The 15,402-nt window shown below is 43.0% G+C and overlaps 1 protein-coding gene across 27 annotated transcripts in view; it reads left to right on the forward strand.

The window, feature by feature from the left end:
- KMT2C (lysine methyltransferase 2C) overlaps positions 1–15,402 on the forward strand; it is a 327,313-nt gene that overhangs the window by 180,729 nt on the left and 131,182 nt on the right. For all 27 annotated transcript variants that reach the window (XM_043541583.1, XM_043541577.1, XM_043541582.1 and 24 more), the window contains 3 exons: positions 7,136–7,307; positions 9,790–9,904; positions 14,883–15,055. In XM_043541583.1, the coding sequence (XP_043397518.1) occupies positions 7,136–7,307; positions 9,790–9,904; positions 14,883–15,055 (460 nt within the window). The remainder of the gene's footprint in view (positions 1–7,135; positions 7,308–9,789; positions 9,905–14,882; positions 15,056–15,402) is intronic.

Below are 15,402 nucleotides of genomic sequence, written 5' to 3' on the forward strand. Positions count from 1 at the left end.
CCAATTTGCAAATGAATTCCAATTCAACAGTCTCTCGCTGGAGTCTGGATTTGAAGTTTTTTTGTTGTAATATCGCAACTTTCATGTCTGTAATCGCGTGACCAGAGAGATTGAAGTGTTCTCCGACTGGTTTATGAATGTTATAATTCTTGACATCTGATTTGTGTCCATTTATTCTTTTACGTAGAGACTGTCCAGTTTGACCAATGTACATAGCAGAGGGGCATTGCTGGCACATGATGGCATATATCATATTGGTGGCTGTGCAGGTGAACGAGCCTCTGATAGTGTGGCTGATGTTATTAGGCCCTGTGATGGTGTCCCCTGAATAGATATGTGGGCACAGTTGGCAACGGGCTTTGTTGCAAGGATAGGTTCCTGGGTTAGTGGTTCTGTTGTGTGGTATGTGGTTGCTGGTTAGTATTTGCTTCAGGTTGGGGGTCTGTCTGTAGGCAAGGACTGGTCTGTCTCCCAAGATTTGTGAGAGTGTTGGGTCATCCCTCAGGATAGGTTGTAGATCCTTAATAATGCATTGGATGGGTTTTAGCTGGGGGCTGAAGGTGACGGCTAGTGGCATTCTGTTATTTTCTTTGTTAGGCCTGTCCTATAGTAGGTGACTTCTGGGAACTCTTCTGGCTCTATCAATCTGTTTCTTCACTTCCGCAGGTGGGTATTGTAGATGTAAGAATGCTTGATAGAGATCTTGTAGGTGTTTGTCTGAGGGATTGGAGCAAATGCAAACACCTACAAGATCTCTATCAAGCATACCAAGACTGTTGAATTGGAATTCGTTTGCAAATTGGATACAATTAACTTAGGCTTGAATAGAGACTGGGAGTGGCTAAGTCATTATGCAAGGTAACCTATTTCCCCTTGTTTTTTCCTAACACCCCCCCCCCCCCCCCCCCCGACGTTCTTGTTAAACCCTGGATTTGTGCTGGAAATGGCCCACCTTGATTATCATACACATTGTAAGGAGAGTAATCACTTTAGATAAGCTATTACCAGCAGGAGAGTGGGGTGGGGGGAGAGAAAACCTTTTGTAGTGGTAAACACCCATTTTTTCATGCTTTGTGTGTATAAAAAGGTCTTCTATACTTTCCACAGTATGCATCCGATGAAGTGAGCTGTAGCTCACGAAAGCTTATGCTCAAATAAATTGGTTAGTCTCTAAGGTGCCACAAGTACTCCTTTTCTTTTTGCGAATACAGACTAACACGGCTGTTACTCTGAAACTAAAATAAATGTTCAATGGAAGTGCAGACAGAATTGTTGCAGCCAGCCTGGGTTTAGAGTTGCTATTCGTATACTGAACTGACCAACACCAGTGTGGGTTTTTCTCAATAATAGTAGACTCTGCAACTCCCTGCACTCTGATATGCTACAGCCCCAAGAACTCCCTGTCCATAGCCCATTTCAGACATAGCTACTTAAGGGTCTCATGTTTTCCATTGGAGACGGGCTCCTGGAGTGCATGGATCACTTGTCTGATCCAGTATGGCAAATCCTGAATTCCTGTTTCCCTTCCACTGCTCCTCCTGCTTTTAAGGGAGGTTTAGCCCAACCTCCAAAGTGTAATTTGTTTACTAAATTATTCATACATTTGTAAAACATTCTTCTTCCTCCACTAGGATTCAGTCATGTGTTATAGCTGGAATGGGCAGAGGGGAAAGGGAGTGTGCAGGAATTCCTCCTCTGCCCTCTAGCCCACTTGGCTTCTCAGTCAGTAGTACAAGCTTGTCAATAGTACAAGTACATATGAAAAGTGCTGCTGCTCAGATGTGTCCAGGAGATATTTTCAAACAGCCTTTTCTTTCCACCGAGCTGCTTTCATGTCGACAAGTGACAGCGCATCCCTTGCATCCTGATCCTGCTTATTTTTCTGCTTAAGGGCAGAGCTGAATTTGAGGGAAGGAAGGTTGGAGAGAGCGGAGTCTCATGTATATACACCCCCTTCCTATTCAGCTATTAAATAACAATTGAAAGTGGGAAGTAGGCAAAATATTACACACAAGCAAATCTAATTTAAATAAACAGATTCCCCCCCCCCCCCCCCGATATATATCATTCCAGTGGAAGGGTTGGCCACTAGTTGAAAGACAATAAAATCTGGTGTCTCCAGACTGCAGTCTTGAAGGCTCTTCGAGGTGGGCAAACTACGGCCTGTGGGCCACATCCGGCCCACAGGACCGTCCTGCCTGGCCTCTGAGCTCCCGGACAGGGATCCTAGCCCCCAGCCCCGCCCCTGCTGTCCCCCTCCACCACAGCCTCAGTGCACCACGCTGCCAGCACTCTGGCCCGCCACTCCTGTTGGGCAGCGCAGGCAGCGTGGCTGTCTCTGGCCAGGTGGCGCAGCTGTGAGCTCCTGCTGCTCTGAGCAGCATGGTAAGGGAGCGGGGAGAGGGGGGGTTGGATAAGGGGTAGGGGGTCCCCGGGGGCAGTCAGGGAGCAGGGGGCAGTTGGATGGGGCATGGGAGTCCCAGGGGGCTGTCAGGGGGCGGGGGTGTGGATAGGGGTTGGGGCATTCAGGGGACAGGAAGCAGGGGGAGTTGGATACTGGGTGAGGTCCTAGGGGGCAGTTAGGGGCTGTGGTGTGGATAGAAGTCGGGGCAGTCAGGGGACAGGGAGCAGGGGGGGTTAGATAGGGGGTGGAGTCCTGAGGGGGCAGTTAGGGGTGGGGGTGTGAATAGGGGTCAGGGCAATCAGGGAATAGGGAGCAGGGAAGGTTGGAGGGGGCGGAGGTTTGGGGGGGGGTGGTCAGGGGACAGGGAACGGAGGGGTTGGAGAGGCATGGGAGTCCCGGGGGGGCCTGTCTGGGGGCGAGGGTGTGGACAGGGTTCGGGGCAGTCATGGGACAGGGAGCAGGGGGGGTTGGATAGGGGGTGGAGTCCTGGGAGGCGGTTAGGGGCGGGGGTCTCAGGAGGGGGCAGTCAGGGGACAAGGAGCAGGGGTGATGGATGGATCAGGGATTCTGAGGGGGGCGGGAAGTGGGAGGGGGCGGATAGGGGGCAGGGGCAAGGCTGTTTGGTGCGGCACAGCCTTCCCTACCTGGACCTACATACAGTTTCGCAATGCCTATGTGGCCCTCGGGCCAAAAAGTTTGCCCACCCCTGCTCTTAGTACTAGTTCTTTAACTAGTGGTCAAATACCTTTCCCAGGAAGGGCAGCTGTCTGGAATGCAGTACAATAGTTTGGCTTTGGGCATGTCCAGACCTGTGCAGTCACCACATCCAACTTTTCCACACATAGAACAAAATAAAATTCATAATTTGACTCGGACACACTGCACTTTGTCACACAGTCCATCCGACTTTTATGTCTTGTTTCCTCCAAAAGACTCCTGCTAGCCCAGCTCAACACCATGGCACTCTTGACCTCGTAATCTCTAACTTTCCTTCCACAGCTCCTAATCCTCTTTCATAGCTGCTTCCTCAAACCCAACATTCTCTTTGTGATCTTACTATCAGAAACATATTTCCATTAAACTTAAGATCACTCTTGGAAAGCTTATCCCTGTTTAATACATTGTTTTAAATTGCATTGTCAAATGTCTTGCCTATCTAATTAGACTTCCTCCCTTTCCTCCCTAGAATCTTTTTTTTTTTTCCCTTAAATTTCTACCTGTTGATACCTACACTAAAATTTTCCATTATCTGAAAACATCTTGATTTTGAAGCTAAGTGTTCTGGCCAAAATAAGACCTAACCTGAAACTTTGTCAGATTTTAAAGATCTGTCTAAATTCAGCTCTCTCACACACAGTCACAAAAGCACACAGAGTCTCTCATTTTTGTACTCTTCTTCACTTTGTTCTGGTCACGAGGTCAAGTTGAAGTGCTGAAATACAGAAAGAAAAAAGGTGTTCTCGTATTTCTCCCTCACATTGAAGCAGAATCTCTAGCCAATGTGAGTGCTTATCCAACCCTTTTGAGGTTCACATATTGCTAATCTTAATTAGAATTTCTCTTTACAGTCATAAAGTGTTGCCACCATGCTGATAATTTGCAGACTCTAAGACCGTTCAGCTGGTGCCTCGAAAAACCGTGATCTGGCCTCCAAGTCCACTGCACCATTTGAAAATTTCAAGTGACTGTACATATATGCCTTTTACTTGAAAGTAAAATGTGATTTTAGCAGCCACTGCTGAAGTTGTGGGAAATCCATGCACTGATTACAACCATCTCAATGCACAGCTCAGTCTTACCATTCTATACCACCACTATGTTTGTAATCCAGGCTAAATTTCTTTTGTATCTTCACCAGAAGCTACCTTTACTGCATAATGTCAACACTGTCTCCAAAAGATCAATTATTCCAATCTCATCAGTCTTAACGATCTCTAACTTTATCTGCATTTTCATCCATTTTCCCACACCCATGTTCTCTCTTGTCTCCTGTCTAGATAACTGCAATTTCTTTGCACTGTGTACAAACAGTAACCCTGCTTTCAATCAGTGTTCAAGCTTGTCTACACTACCTTAGTATCTATTCACATTATTGGTGCATTTTCTCAAAGACCAAAATTAAAAATTTACCCACTAGTTTTTGGCTTCTCTCTCAGCCTCACTCCATCCATTCTCTCTCACATAGTCACTTCCTATATTGGTCAGCTAGAATCCTCCTTTGTCTTCCTCTCTCTTAGCTATATTGCTTACGCCCTATCTGATGCAATCCCTTTGCCAGCCCCGAATTACAGTCTCAGTGGTTTCAAATAGTACCAAAAAAAAGAGAAAGAAAGTATCTCTTCTCTGTTGCGTGTGTTGCCCACTTTCAGTCTTCACTTCTCTCGTGTCTAATTTGTTTTTCTAGTCATGTAGTATCTTCTTTATATTATATTTTTTGAAAAATTCTGCATTTTTAACTGACTGAAACATTTTGTGAAGATGGTATAATAGCTGCTATACAAAAATAAATTGAGTTGGTAAATTGAATATTTATCTGTTGTATTTAGATTGATTTATGGAAAGTAAAGAATAGGGTTTTTTGTTTCCTCACATTCAATATGATCGAATTAAATATTATCACGTGCATTGAATGAGTATTCAAATCTTGAACAGAGTCAACTATTACACATGGAAATCAGCTGTTCCATAATGTGGAATCAAACAGACCTAATAATGTAGGGACTTGAAGCAATGGAACCTGTGTACGTGTTTTAATTTGTAATCTAAACAAAATGGGATGGGGAACAGCTGCTATATGAATAAATAGATAAAATATGTTTTAGAACATTATTATTATTTTAAAGTCAAGGACTCAGGTTAGGAAGTGCCTGAATTAAGGTTGCCCATGCAAGGTTCCTCTCACCCTCCATCTCTTCCCCCTTGATGTTTCCTCATACCCTGAATTCAAATCAGGTAGTTTACTCCTCTTTGCTGCTTGTGCCCAACAGGGGAAGCACTGGGGGCACAAGAGAGACAGTCTCCCTGCGCTCAGTTTTGGCACTTAGCACCACAGTGTCCCCAGCCCTTGGGAGGGGCAATTGCTCACCCCCTGCATCCCTGGGATGATATGTTAATGCACTCTGTGAGATGTTGCATGTGCAGTCTGGTCAGCGTGTAGGAGCTGCGAGGGGATGGTGCATGCCCAGTGCAGATAGAATCTTCAGAGAATTTAGCTGCCAAACTCCAATGCACTTCTACTGAGCATATACAAATTTGGGTGAATTATTACAGCGCTGGCAAATGGTACATTCCTGATACCACAGCAACCATTCCCTGCTAAATTTCAAGTCTCTGCTTCAAAATATGGAGGTGCTAGTGATTCTCAATGAAAAGGTTGTATGGATTTTTTTTTAACATGGGTCAAAACATTTTCCCCAACCTCATTCTCAGAAGCATCTGAATCTGCTACAGCTGAAACTTTCCATAAAAATTAAACCTGAGGTAAACATCTGGCATAGAAAATTTCAGCTCAAATGTTTAAGTTATAAGCAACTGAAAAAACAGGTCTTACAATGAAAAATGTCAGGCAAACTTAATTATACGCATCATTATCTGTGCCATTTATAATTATATATCTATACTTAAAACATGTCCTTTTTAATGACATAGGCAAGGAAATTACTTCAAAATTATTCTTTGTAAAATTAGTAAAATGGAAACAAAAACATCATTACATAGCTACAGTTTTTGATATAACTAATATTTGGTAGGGCCAATTTACTTAAGGAATACATTAATATAGATTTATTATGTCTGTAATTACACCCAGCAATTGGCATATGTCTTTGTGTGTGTACATATGCACAATATACATAAAGATAGTGTGACTCGCAACAAATGGAGTTAGTATTTCTTGTTTTCTCAGTGAAGGTGATAAAAGTTCATTGTTAGTCTTTTGCCATTTTAAAAGAGTTAGGGCTTGATTCAGAAAAGCATTTGAGGTCCTGACTTCAGTGGGACTTACACATGTGCAAATGTGTAAGGGCCATTCCTGAGCATGGAAGCTCCTGAATCAGAGCCTTAGAAAGTAAGCATGTAGCAGTACATTTTATTCAGTAGTATTTTAAATTAGTAATTGTAAAAAACTAACAGGAGCTATATCAGGACAAAATCTTGAAGCTGTACTAACCAAATGTAAGCTACTGTCTAAGACTAAATGACTAAAAAAGCATGTAAAAGAAATGTACCTGTGCCAGCTAAAAATACTGTGCAGTTTTCATAAAATAACAAAAGGTAGGACAAAATATAACACTAAAACCACTGAGAATCTCATTCCCGCAATCTGTACTGACAGGAATAGGCCTTAAGTCTCAGGGGGAGAGGAGAGTATGTCTGTATATTTTAGTAAGATTTCATTTTTAAAGATTTGAAACGTATGTAATTTTGGTGTGAAAAGAGTAGCTGCAGATCTCAACAAAAAAAAACACAAAACAAAAAACAAAAAAAACCCCCACCACCAGAGCATATATTCATCAGGAAAACTAATTAAATTTGAATGGATTAAAAAATTTAAAATATTACATCGTATTCTCTATTTTATTGAATTGTATATCAGTCTTTAAAAAAACTTGATTAATATTTTGAAAACATTTACCTCTTGATTTCTAAATGTATGGAAAAGTTTGGCTTTAGAAAGAAAATCAAGGAAACTTTAATTTTTCACTGAATAATTGGAAAACTTTTAAATTATAGCAAAGGAAGAAGCAAATTGTGCAGTGTGTGACAGCCCTGGAGACCTCTTAGATCAACTTTTTTGTACTACCTGTGGGCAGCATTACCATGGGATGTGCCTGGATATACAAGTTACACCTTTAAAACGAGCAGGTTGGCAGTGTCCTGACTGCAAAGTGTGCCAGAACTGCAAGTAAGTGAGAATGGGGCATGGTTTTACATACGCTCAGATTTTAAGAAGAAAATGTTACTAATAAAACTGTTCGTTTGTTCTAAAAAAGTAAAGATTGCAGACCAGAGTACATCTGCTTAGCACAGGGGTGGCCAACGTGTGGCTCTGGAGCCACATGCAGCTCTTCACAAGTTAATATGTGGCTCCTTGTGTAGGCACTGACTATGTGCCGGGGAGTGCTCACTGATCAACCCAAGGCTCTGCCACAGGCCCTGCCCCCACTCCACCCCTTCACGCCCCGTCCCAAACCTGCCATGCCTTCGCTCTTCCCCCCAGAACCTCCTGCACACCATGAAACAGCTGATCGGGAGGGAGGGAAGAGGAGGTGCTGACTGGCAGAGCTGCCCATGGGGAGGAGGTGCTGGGAGCCGGCGGGGGTGGAGAGAGGGAGATGATGGGGGGGCTGCTGATGTATTACTGTGGCTCTTTGGCAATGTACATTGGTAAATTCTGGCTCCTTCTCAGGCTCAGGTTGGCCACCCCTGGCTTAGCACATAGTGCTAACTTAAATAACTGATCAAATCCCAAAGCTTCTGAATCTTCCTCAAAAAAGAGCTGAAATGGAACTCCTAGATATTAGGTACTTTACCACTGGCTGGAAGCGTTCTTTGTGCAAGACTGATCCTTCGCTCCCTCTACAAAGTATTCTGAAGTAGAACTGATGAGCCATTACTAAAATAGATTTGTGGCTTACCTAAATAACTTGAAGGTGATGACCAATCAAGAGCAGTCACTGATAAGACAGACAGGCATTTGAAACAATGAAATTTATTTTGCAAGGGTTCACTGGGGACTGGAATATACCTGTACAATTATTCTCATAAGACCATTGCCTGGGGGAAAGCAATTTCGGGGGCCCCTTCCATTAAAAAAAAAGTTGCAATACTATAGTATAGTATATTGCCCCGGGGCCTGGGGCAAATTGCCCCACTTGCCCCCCCCCCCCCCCCGCGCCCCCCCTGGTCAGCTCTGCATAAGATCTATCTAATACACGTTGTATTTTTAAGTGCCCATTGAGAAAGAAAAAGAATATTGTTCTATTTTATGGACATCAACAAGGACAATCTGAGAGTGAATAACCACTTAATTGCTGCCTGATATGCCTGATACATAGGGCAAAATGCACCACCTCTAGTGCTGCACCATTTACCAAGAACAAGAAGTTCAAAGAAAGTTATGTTCTCTCACCACACACAGACTACAGTAGATATCAGCCGTCAAGGATTAGTATTGGAGCACATTCTAAAAAGTACACCCATGAGAAGACTTTCATTGTCTTATGGGAAGACATGTTAAAAAATCCTCTCCACAATGGCAAATGGAATAAGTAGTAAAATGTGATTATATACACGGTGTATTGTTTTGTTGTGGACAGGGTGACAGAATTAAGCAGGTGTCATAGGACAGGGTCTTATCCATTTTGCTATTCAGAGCAGCATTTGTGTCTTTCTCTCAAAATACCATGTCTCTCAGATAACGAAGTAGCATCTAATACGCAGTATGACATTTTGCTGATGACTTCTGAGTGTGAGCCTGCAGTTTAACTATGCTTCTTCATCAAAACCAAACCTCAGTAGTACACTCAATTGCTACGTTTATTTATTAGAACTTAAAAATACACAAAATATATTTGATATTTAAAAATACTGGACAGATCCTCAGCTTGTTCTTTTCTCAATGGGGAATTTTTTTTAAATGCCTATTTTTACGCACACGCATGCGCGCACACGCACACACACACACACACACACACACACACACACACAAAATACCTGTCAATTGTCACTGAAGGCTGTAGAGCTATGATGATTACACCAACTGAAGATCTGCCCGACTATGTAATCTGTAAGATAATTGGATTTGGAATCTTCTCCCTTAACAGTTATTTTTACTCATTTGCATGCATATACGTTTGTCATCATAGGCTTATTGGCAGGCTGAGTTGTGGGTAACTATTCCTTTTTTGAAAAAATATCATTGAATCATTTGTTTTGAGAAGAAGGTAAAATTACATAGGCTTTCCAGACACACACAAGGCGGAATGTTTCAAATTTTGAGCTGATTCACCTGGATGGAATTCTATCTAAATATGTTAATTCTAGTCAGATGTTCCTTGAACTTTCAAACATAGGTGTCAAAAGCTAGGTCTTAAATCCATGTATAGACATCTAAATAAAAACGGCTTGTTTCCAGAAGTCATGGGAGTTGAAAGTGTGCAACCATTTTGAAAACAAGACCACTTATAGTTTCTTTAATATGGATTTAAGAGCCTGTCTTTAGGCACCTATGTTTGAAAATTGTGTCCGTATGTTGCTATTGTGATGTAAAGAGAGTTCTGTGCCCAATTATCCCAGGTTTGTTCTTAGAATACTTTCTAAAGAGAGTTTTTTCAGTATGGCCTGTTTTAAAAAACTTCGAGTGTCTCCATTGACATATTTCTTAGGCATTCTGGGGAAGACAACAAGATGCTGGTGTGTGATACATGTGACAAAGGGTACCATACTTTTTGTCTGCAACCAGTTATGGACTCTGTACCAACAAATGGCTGGAAATGCAAAGTAAGTTGAATATGTTTTTAAAACTATTCATTACCTGTGTGGGGCCAAACCTTGATATCGTTACTCATGCTGAATATTACCTTACTCCATATTTATTGCTATTGAAACCAGAGTGATTATTTGTGGAGTAAGGTTGTTTGAAGTGAGTAAAAGTATCTGAATTCATCCCCTGGCTAGTGAAAATAGTATTTTGGTGTTGTGTTTTTTTTTTTAAATCAATATAGATGTGCATATGGGTGTAACATAAAGACAACAGTCTAGCTTTTTTAATCCCAGAGAATTTCATACATGTGATACTGAATGGTGTAAATTATTTTGGAGATGTTTTCTAGTGAAGATAAATATGGAGGCTAGCTAAAAAGATGCTGTTTGTTTTGCTTGAAGCTCTTTTCACAAAGACTTCTCACATAATCTTTTTTATTCAATTCTTTACCCTAGTATTGCATGATTTATTATTTTATTCATCTTTTGAGTTGAGAATTTGTTGCCTCTGAGCCAGATGCCTCTACTACTGGAAAGGATCTCTGCCAGCTAGTCAGCTTGCTGGATGCCTAAAGCTTATGTACTTGTTGATTTTAAATTAATAAAATGGCAGCCAGACAGGAACCAGCATATTCATAAAATTATATTGTATCTTTAAAAATAAACTTCTGTGGATAAGATGTTCCCAATTTATGTAAAACCTGCATGAGAAATCTTTATTCTAATCATATTTAGTTTTTTATATAGTGCTTTTTGTTTGTGCCGCATTTTGAACACAAGTTTAATGGTGATAATATACATGTAGGGCAAATACTGTAGGCATTGTATGTACAGTAAAAGCTGTGTTATCCAGCATTTTACCAACCGGAAAGTTCTAGAAACCAGCACTTCTGATCTTCATTGAAAATCCAGTTTATAGACTGGTTGGCGTGTGGCCAGTAGGCTCCCTACCTGTCTCCGCATGGCTCCCCGGAAGTGGAGATATGTCCCTGCTGCTCTTTGGTGGAGGAACGGCCACAAGAGGGTTGGAGTGTGGGAGGAGGTGCTGGGTGCAGGCTCTAGGAGGGAGTTTGGATGCGGGAGGGGACTCAGGACAGGGGATTGGAGTGCAGGAGGCATTTCGGGGTGTCAGATCTGGGCAGTGCTCACCTCAGGCGGCTCCCTGCAAGTGGCGACATGTCCCTGCTGCTCCCAGGCAGAGGTGCTGCCTCCACAGCTCCCACTGGCTACGGTTCCCAGTCAATGGGAGCTGCAGAGCCAGCACTCGGAGTGGGGCAAGGCGTAGGCAGTGCGCAGAACCACCTAGCTGTGCTTCCATCTAGGAGCAGCAGGGACATGTTGCCGCTTGCAGGTTGCTGCCCAAGGTGAGCACTGCCCGGATCCAGCACCCCACCCCCCTCCTGCACTCTAACCCTGAGCCCCCTCTTGCACCCAAACTCCCTCCCTCTTAGTTGACCAGAATTTTTGACTTTCCAGCACTCCCCCCATTTCCCCAGCCTGTCGGTTAACAAAGCTTTTACTGTATATTGACCTACATTTTACAGCTTGGAAAATTAAGGTATAAAGCTGAAATAAGTTGCCCAAGTCCACACACCAATCAGTGCAGACCTGAGATTAGAACTAGAGTTTCTGATTTCCAGTCTTGTGTTCGTTCCTCTAGATTATGCTGCCAAACAGAATGCGGCTGTTCATTAGTGGTACAGTGAGCAACAGTCACTTTACTGCACCAATATCAATCATGTTCGATCTTTGGTATTCCACCAACTGCATGGTGTAGATGTAATTTTGGGGGGGATAGAACAGTGTCACAGGCTCAGTGGCTTCAGCTTTATCTATAGCAGTCTGCCCCTCCCCAGTGTAGCCACATTCTTAGGAGGAAGAGACTGTAAGGAAAAGACCATTTGATGACAGCCTGTCACAAATAAACTGTTTTGGTTAAAAACGTTCTGAGTATTTTAGTGTCTCATGCTCTTGATTTTTTTTTTCATGGCCTCATTTTGTAAAATTGGCTTTCTACTATACTGATGCTTTGATCATAATCTCTTGCCTGATATAAAAAAAGATTTGATATGTTATGGACAATTTTTGGAACCTGATCTGTGATATGTACTTATCGCATTTCCTTGTGACCTAAAGTAGCTTGGGTATCCAGTTGTGAAATGTAGGCTTGCAGTTACACTATTAGAATTGTGTAAAATGTCAATAAGGTGTTAAGCATATATTTTTTAAAATGTATATAATGTTACTGCTGCAAAACAAACTAAAGGTTCATTACTCTAGGCCAGGTTGGTCTCTTTGATACAAAACAAAATAAAATCTCAGGGGAGGAATGTGGGGGGAAGAACAGCCCATTATTTCCCTTTTGGAGCTTTCCTCAGATCATTTCTTCTTGGGAAGAGTGTGGGACTGCCCTTCAAGTGGAACAGGAAGTGAGTTTGGGCCCCAAACCTTACCAATCTTGGGGCATCTGCTGGGGTCAGAGTCTTCTGTGAGGGGGGCCTTGTGTTACCTCATGGCCTTCAAGCCTCTTGGTGCTCTTCCCATCTTCCTATTAGTGGTGCCATTCTGACAAGCTTCCCTATTTGACTCCTGCCCCTGGAATAACCTTAAACCGTGCCAGGAGTGGCTCCATCTTGAGCATCCTCTTGCAGCAGGCCATGGCACAGCCATTGTGCCTGCCTCAGTTTTCTTCCTTCTGAGTCCCAAGTATCTCTATGCCAGGCTCTCCAGCCTCAGTAATATCACTCCTTAGGACTGGTTTAGTACATAAACATTGTGCAAATAATTGCCAACAAAAATCCCAACACATAGTCCATTTATCATATACAGTGCCTATAGTCCTTAAAATGCCAGGACATCCAGTCCCTGGACACCCCACGTACTACACCTTCAGTGTTTTCTGCAAAACCTAGGCAGCTTGTTAGTCCTCTTCTTTCCTTCTCCCAGCTGGCATGCAACCCTGCTCTTCCCAGCAGGAGCCCCCACAGCCACTTTGCTGGGAGATCATTCTCACCAGGAGAGCACCCGTCAGTCCTCTGCCCCTCTAACTATTCACCTGGGTCCAACTCTCCAGCTTGGGCACAGTAGCAAATATGCCCCTCCACTACTCCTGTGCTTTCAGCCCTCTCCAGACCTTGGCTTTCACTTTCCAGTTTAGGCAACTCACTCAGCTGCTCTCTGGCCTTCAGTGCTCTCCGGCCCTGGCATTCTGGCTTTGGGTTGTTGTCCAGCAAACCCTCTTGTTGCTTTCCTGCCTTCAGCATTCTCCAGGAACCTCCTACAGCTTCCTTCAGGGACCTCTTCTGGTCTCTGGAAGGTCTCATCTGCCCCTTTTTGTGACTGACTGAGGCTGCTCTGACTCAGAGTCTCTCTCTGATTCTCCCTGATCCTTTATAGCCTTTGGTATTGCCCTGCCAAACTGGGAGCACCTGTTCTGGCACAGCTGCTTCATTTACAGGGGCCAGCCACCCAAGACAAAAGGTGTGTACACATTGGTGCATGTGGTGTTCCAGAACATCAAGGGTGCCCTTCTCAGAAACAGTTAATAATAAAGGTTCAAGCTATATTAACATCTGTGTGGAGATTCTCTTCAAAGTTCTCTAAGTTTAGTAAGGTAATGGCATGCTTCTTCACGGCAGTCTGCCTCCCCAAACACAAATCATGGACCTAACAAAAAGTCCTTCAGAGTGCCTCTAGAAGAGAAAGGAAGGCTAGCATGGAGGCACCTAATCCTAATGCATCCCTTCCTTCCCCCTCTCCCCCATAACTTCATATGGGAAGGGGGAGATCTGCATGCTGAGGGATGCCCCTGGGCACCAACCCCCAGAGATTGTGTCCCTGTCTTTATAACATTCCCTTTGTATCAAGATAATATGCATAGTTTTTTTAAGGTGAGAAGGGACCATAATGATCATCTAGTGTGATCACCTGCATAGAACACAGGCCAGAAATCCCAACCTAGTGATCTCTGGAGGCATTCTGCCATCAGGTTGTGGTGTGGCACCGTAGCTGCTCGGTGGAGACTACTTCAGTTCAGTTCCTTCAGAGTACCTCTAGAAGAGAAAGGAAGGCTAGCATGGAGGCAACTGATCCTAATGCATACCCCCAGACACTTCATGTGGGAAGGGGGAGATCTGCATGCTTCAGTTCAGTCGCTGAATCAGCCCATATAGGCACTTAAGCAGCTCCCTGTGTAGGAGATGGGAAGGGGGATGATCCATACAGAGAGCGCCATATGGATTCCCTGCATCTGGTCATGTCTGTCTCCATACATTGCTCTTGAAGGGGCTTGTGCAACACTCCAGTCTGTGCCATGAAGTAGTTGCTTCCTGCCCCGTATGCCTCCCTTTGTCCTGACACTCCTTGTTCAGTAAAATAACACCAATTCAATTGCACAAGGCCCTCTTTCACCGTGGAGGAAGAGACTGAATTTATCCCATTGTTGTCATCATAAATGGCAATAATTTGTTAATACATTTTCTGGCATTGTATACTACACAGAAAATGAGCAGTAATTGAATAGTTATGAGTGCTGTTAAAAGGTGATAACCATTCGTTCTGAAGTTATAAATGTAAAAATTGTAATATGAACTGAAGATAGTTAGTATACGATTTTATTTGGTGACCTTTGTGAAATGAATTGAGGCCTAATTCAGTTCTCATTATACAGGTGTCAGAATCACAAAAGCACCACCACAGGTTGTACTAATTGATCCTCTTGTTAGTAGCCTGAAGACATTTTGAATGGGATTAGAGACTGAAGTATCCACTCACCAGAAAGGTTGTGTCCCTTTCAAGTGAGAGTGCAGTGCAAGGAAATTTTTCCTGCTTTTGCCAGGCTTTACATGTTCTGTGGATAGAAAATTTCCAGAGTCAGAGTGGTTAATCTTGTATCATTTACTAGCATTTGCCAAAAAAAGGATTTTAAAAATGCCCCTTTAATGATGGTGTAGCATCATAATTAACAAACTAAATCCCTGTTTTTTATGGTCCCCAGAACTGCAGAGTTTGTGCCGAGTGTGGCACACGAACCAGTTGTCAGTGGCACCACAACTGTCTAGTGTGTGATAGTTGTTACCAACAGCAAGACAACCTACCCTGTCCTTTTTGTGAAAAATCGTGCCACCCAGACTTACAGAAAGACTTGTTGCATTGTCATATGTGCAAAAGGTAAGAAGCTGAATTTACTACAACTCCTTAAATGATTTTAATGTATTTGGCAGCCTGTCTGAAATTAGTGCATCCATCTCCCTTCATTTAATTGGCAAGGGTCATCATAAAACATTGCCGTAGTTGTCAATAAATAGGTCCCTTTGTTTGTAATTTCAGCAAATGAGTAAATGGGCATGGTCAGTAAACTGTCCTCTCTCCTCCTAGAGACTGGGGCATAACAAAGAAACTTGCCCTGCAGTTAGTCATGTTGCATTTATTCTGTGGATAAACTGAAGACTAGAGCTGACCAGGGCTGTCAAAGTGATAACATTTGTGAGCACTAGCTTTAAATTCTTTCTATTATA

This window comes from Chelonia mydas, chromosome 2 (assembly GCF_015237465.2).
Source record: "Chelonia mydas isolate rCheMyd1 chromosome 2, rCheMyd1.pri.v2, whole genome shotgun sequence".
Lineage (NCBI taxonomy): Eukaryota > Metazoa > Chordata > Testudines > Cheloniidae > Chelonia > Chelonia mydas.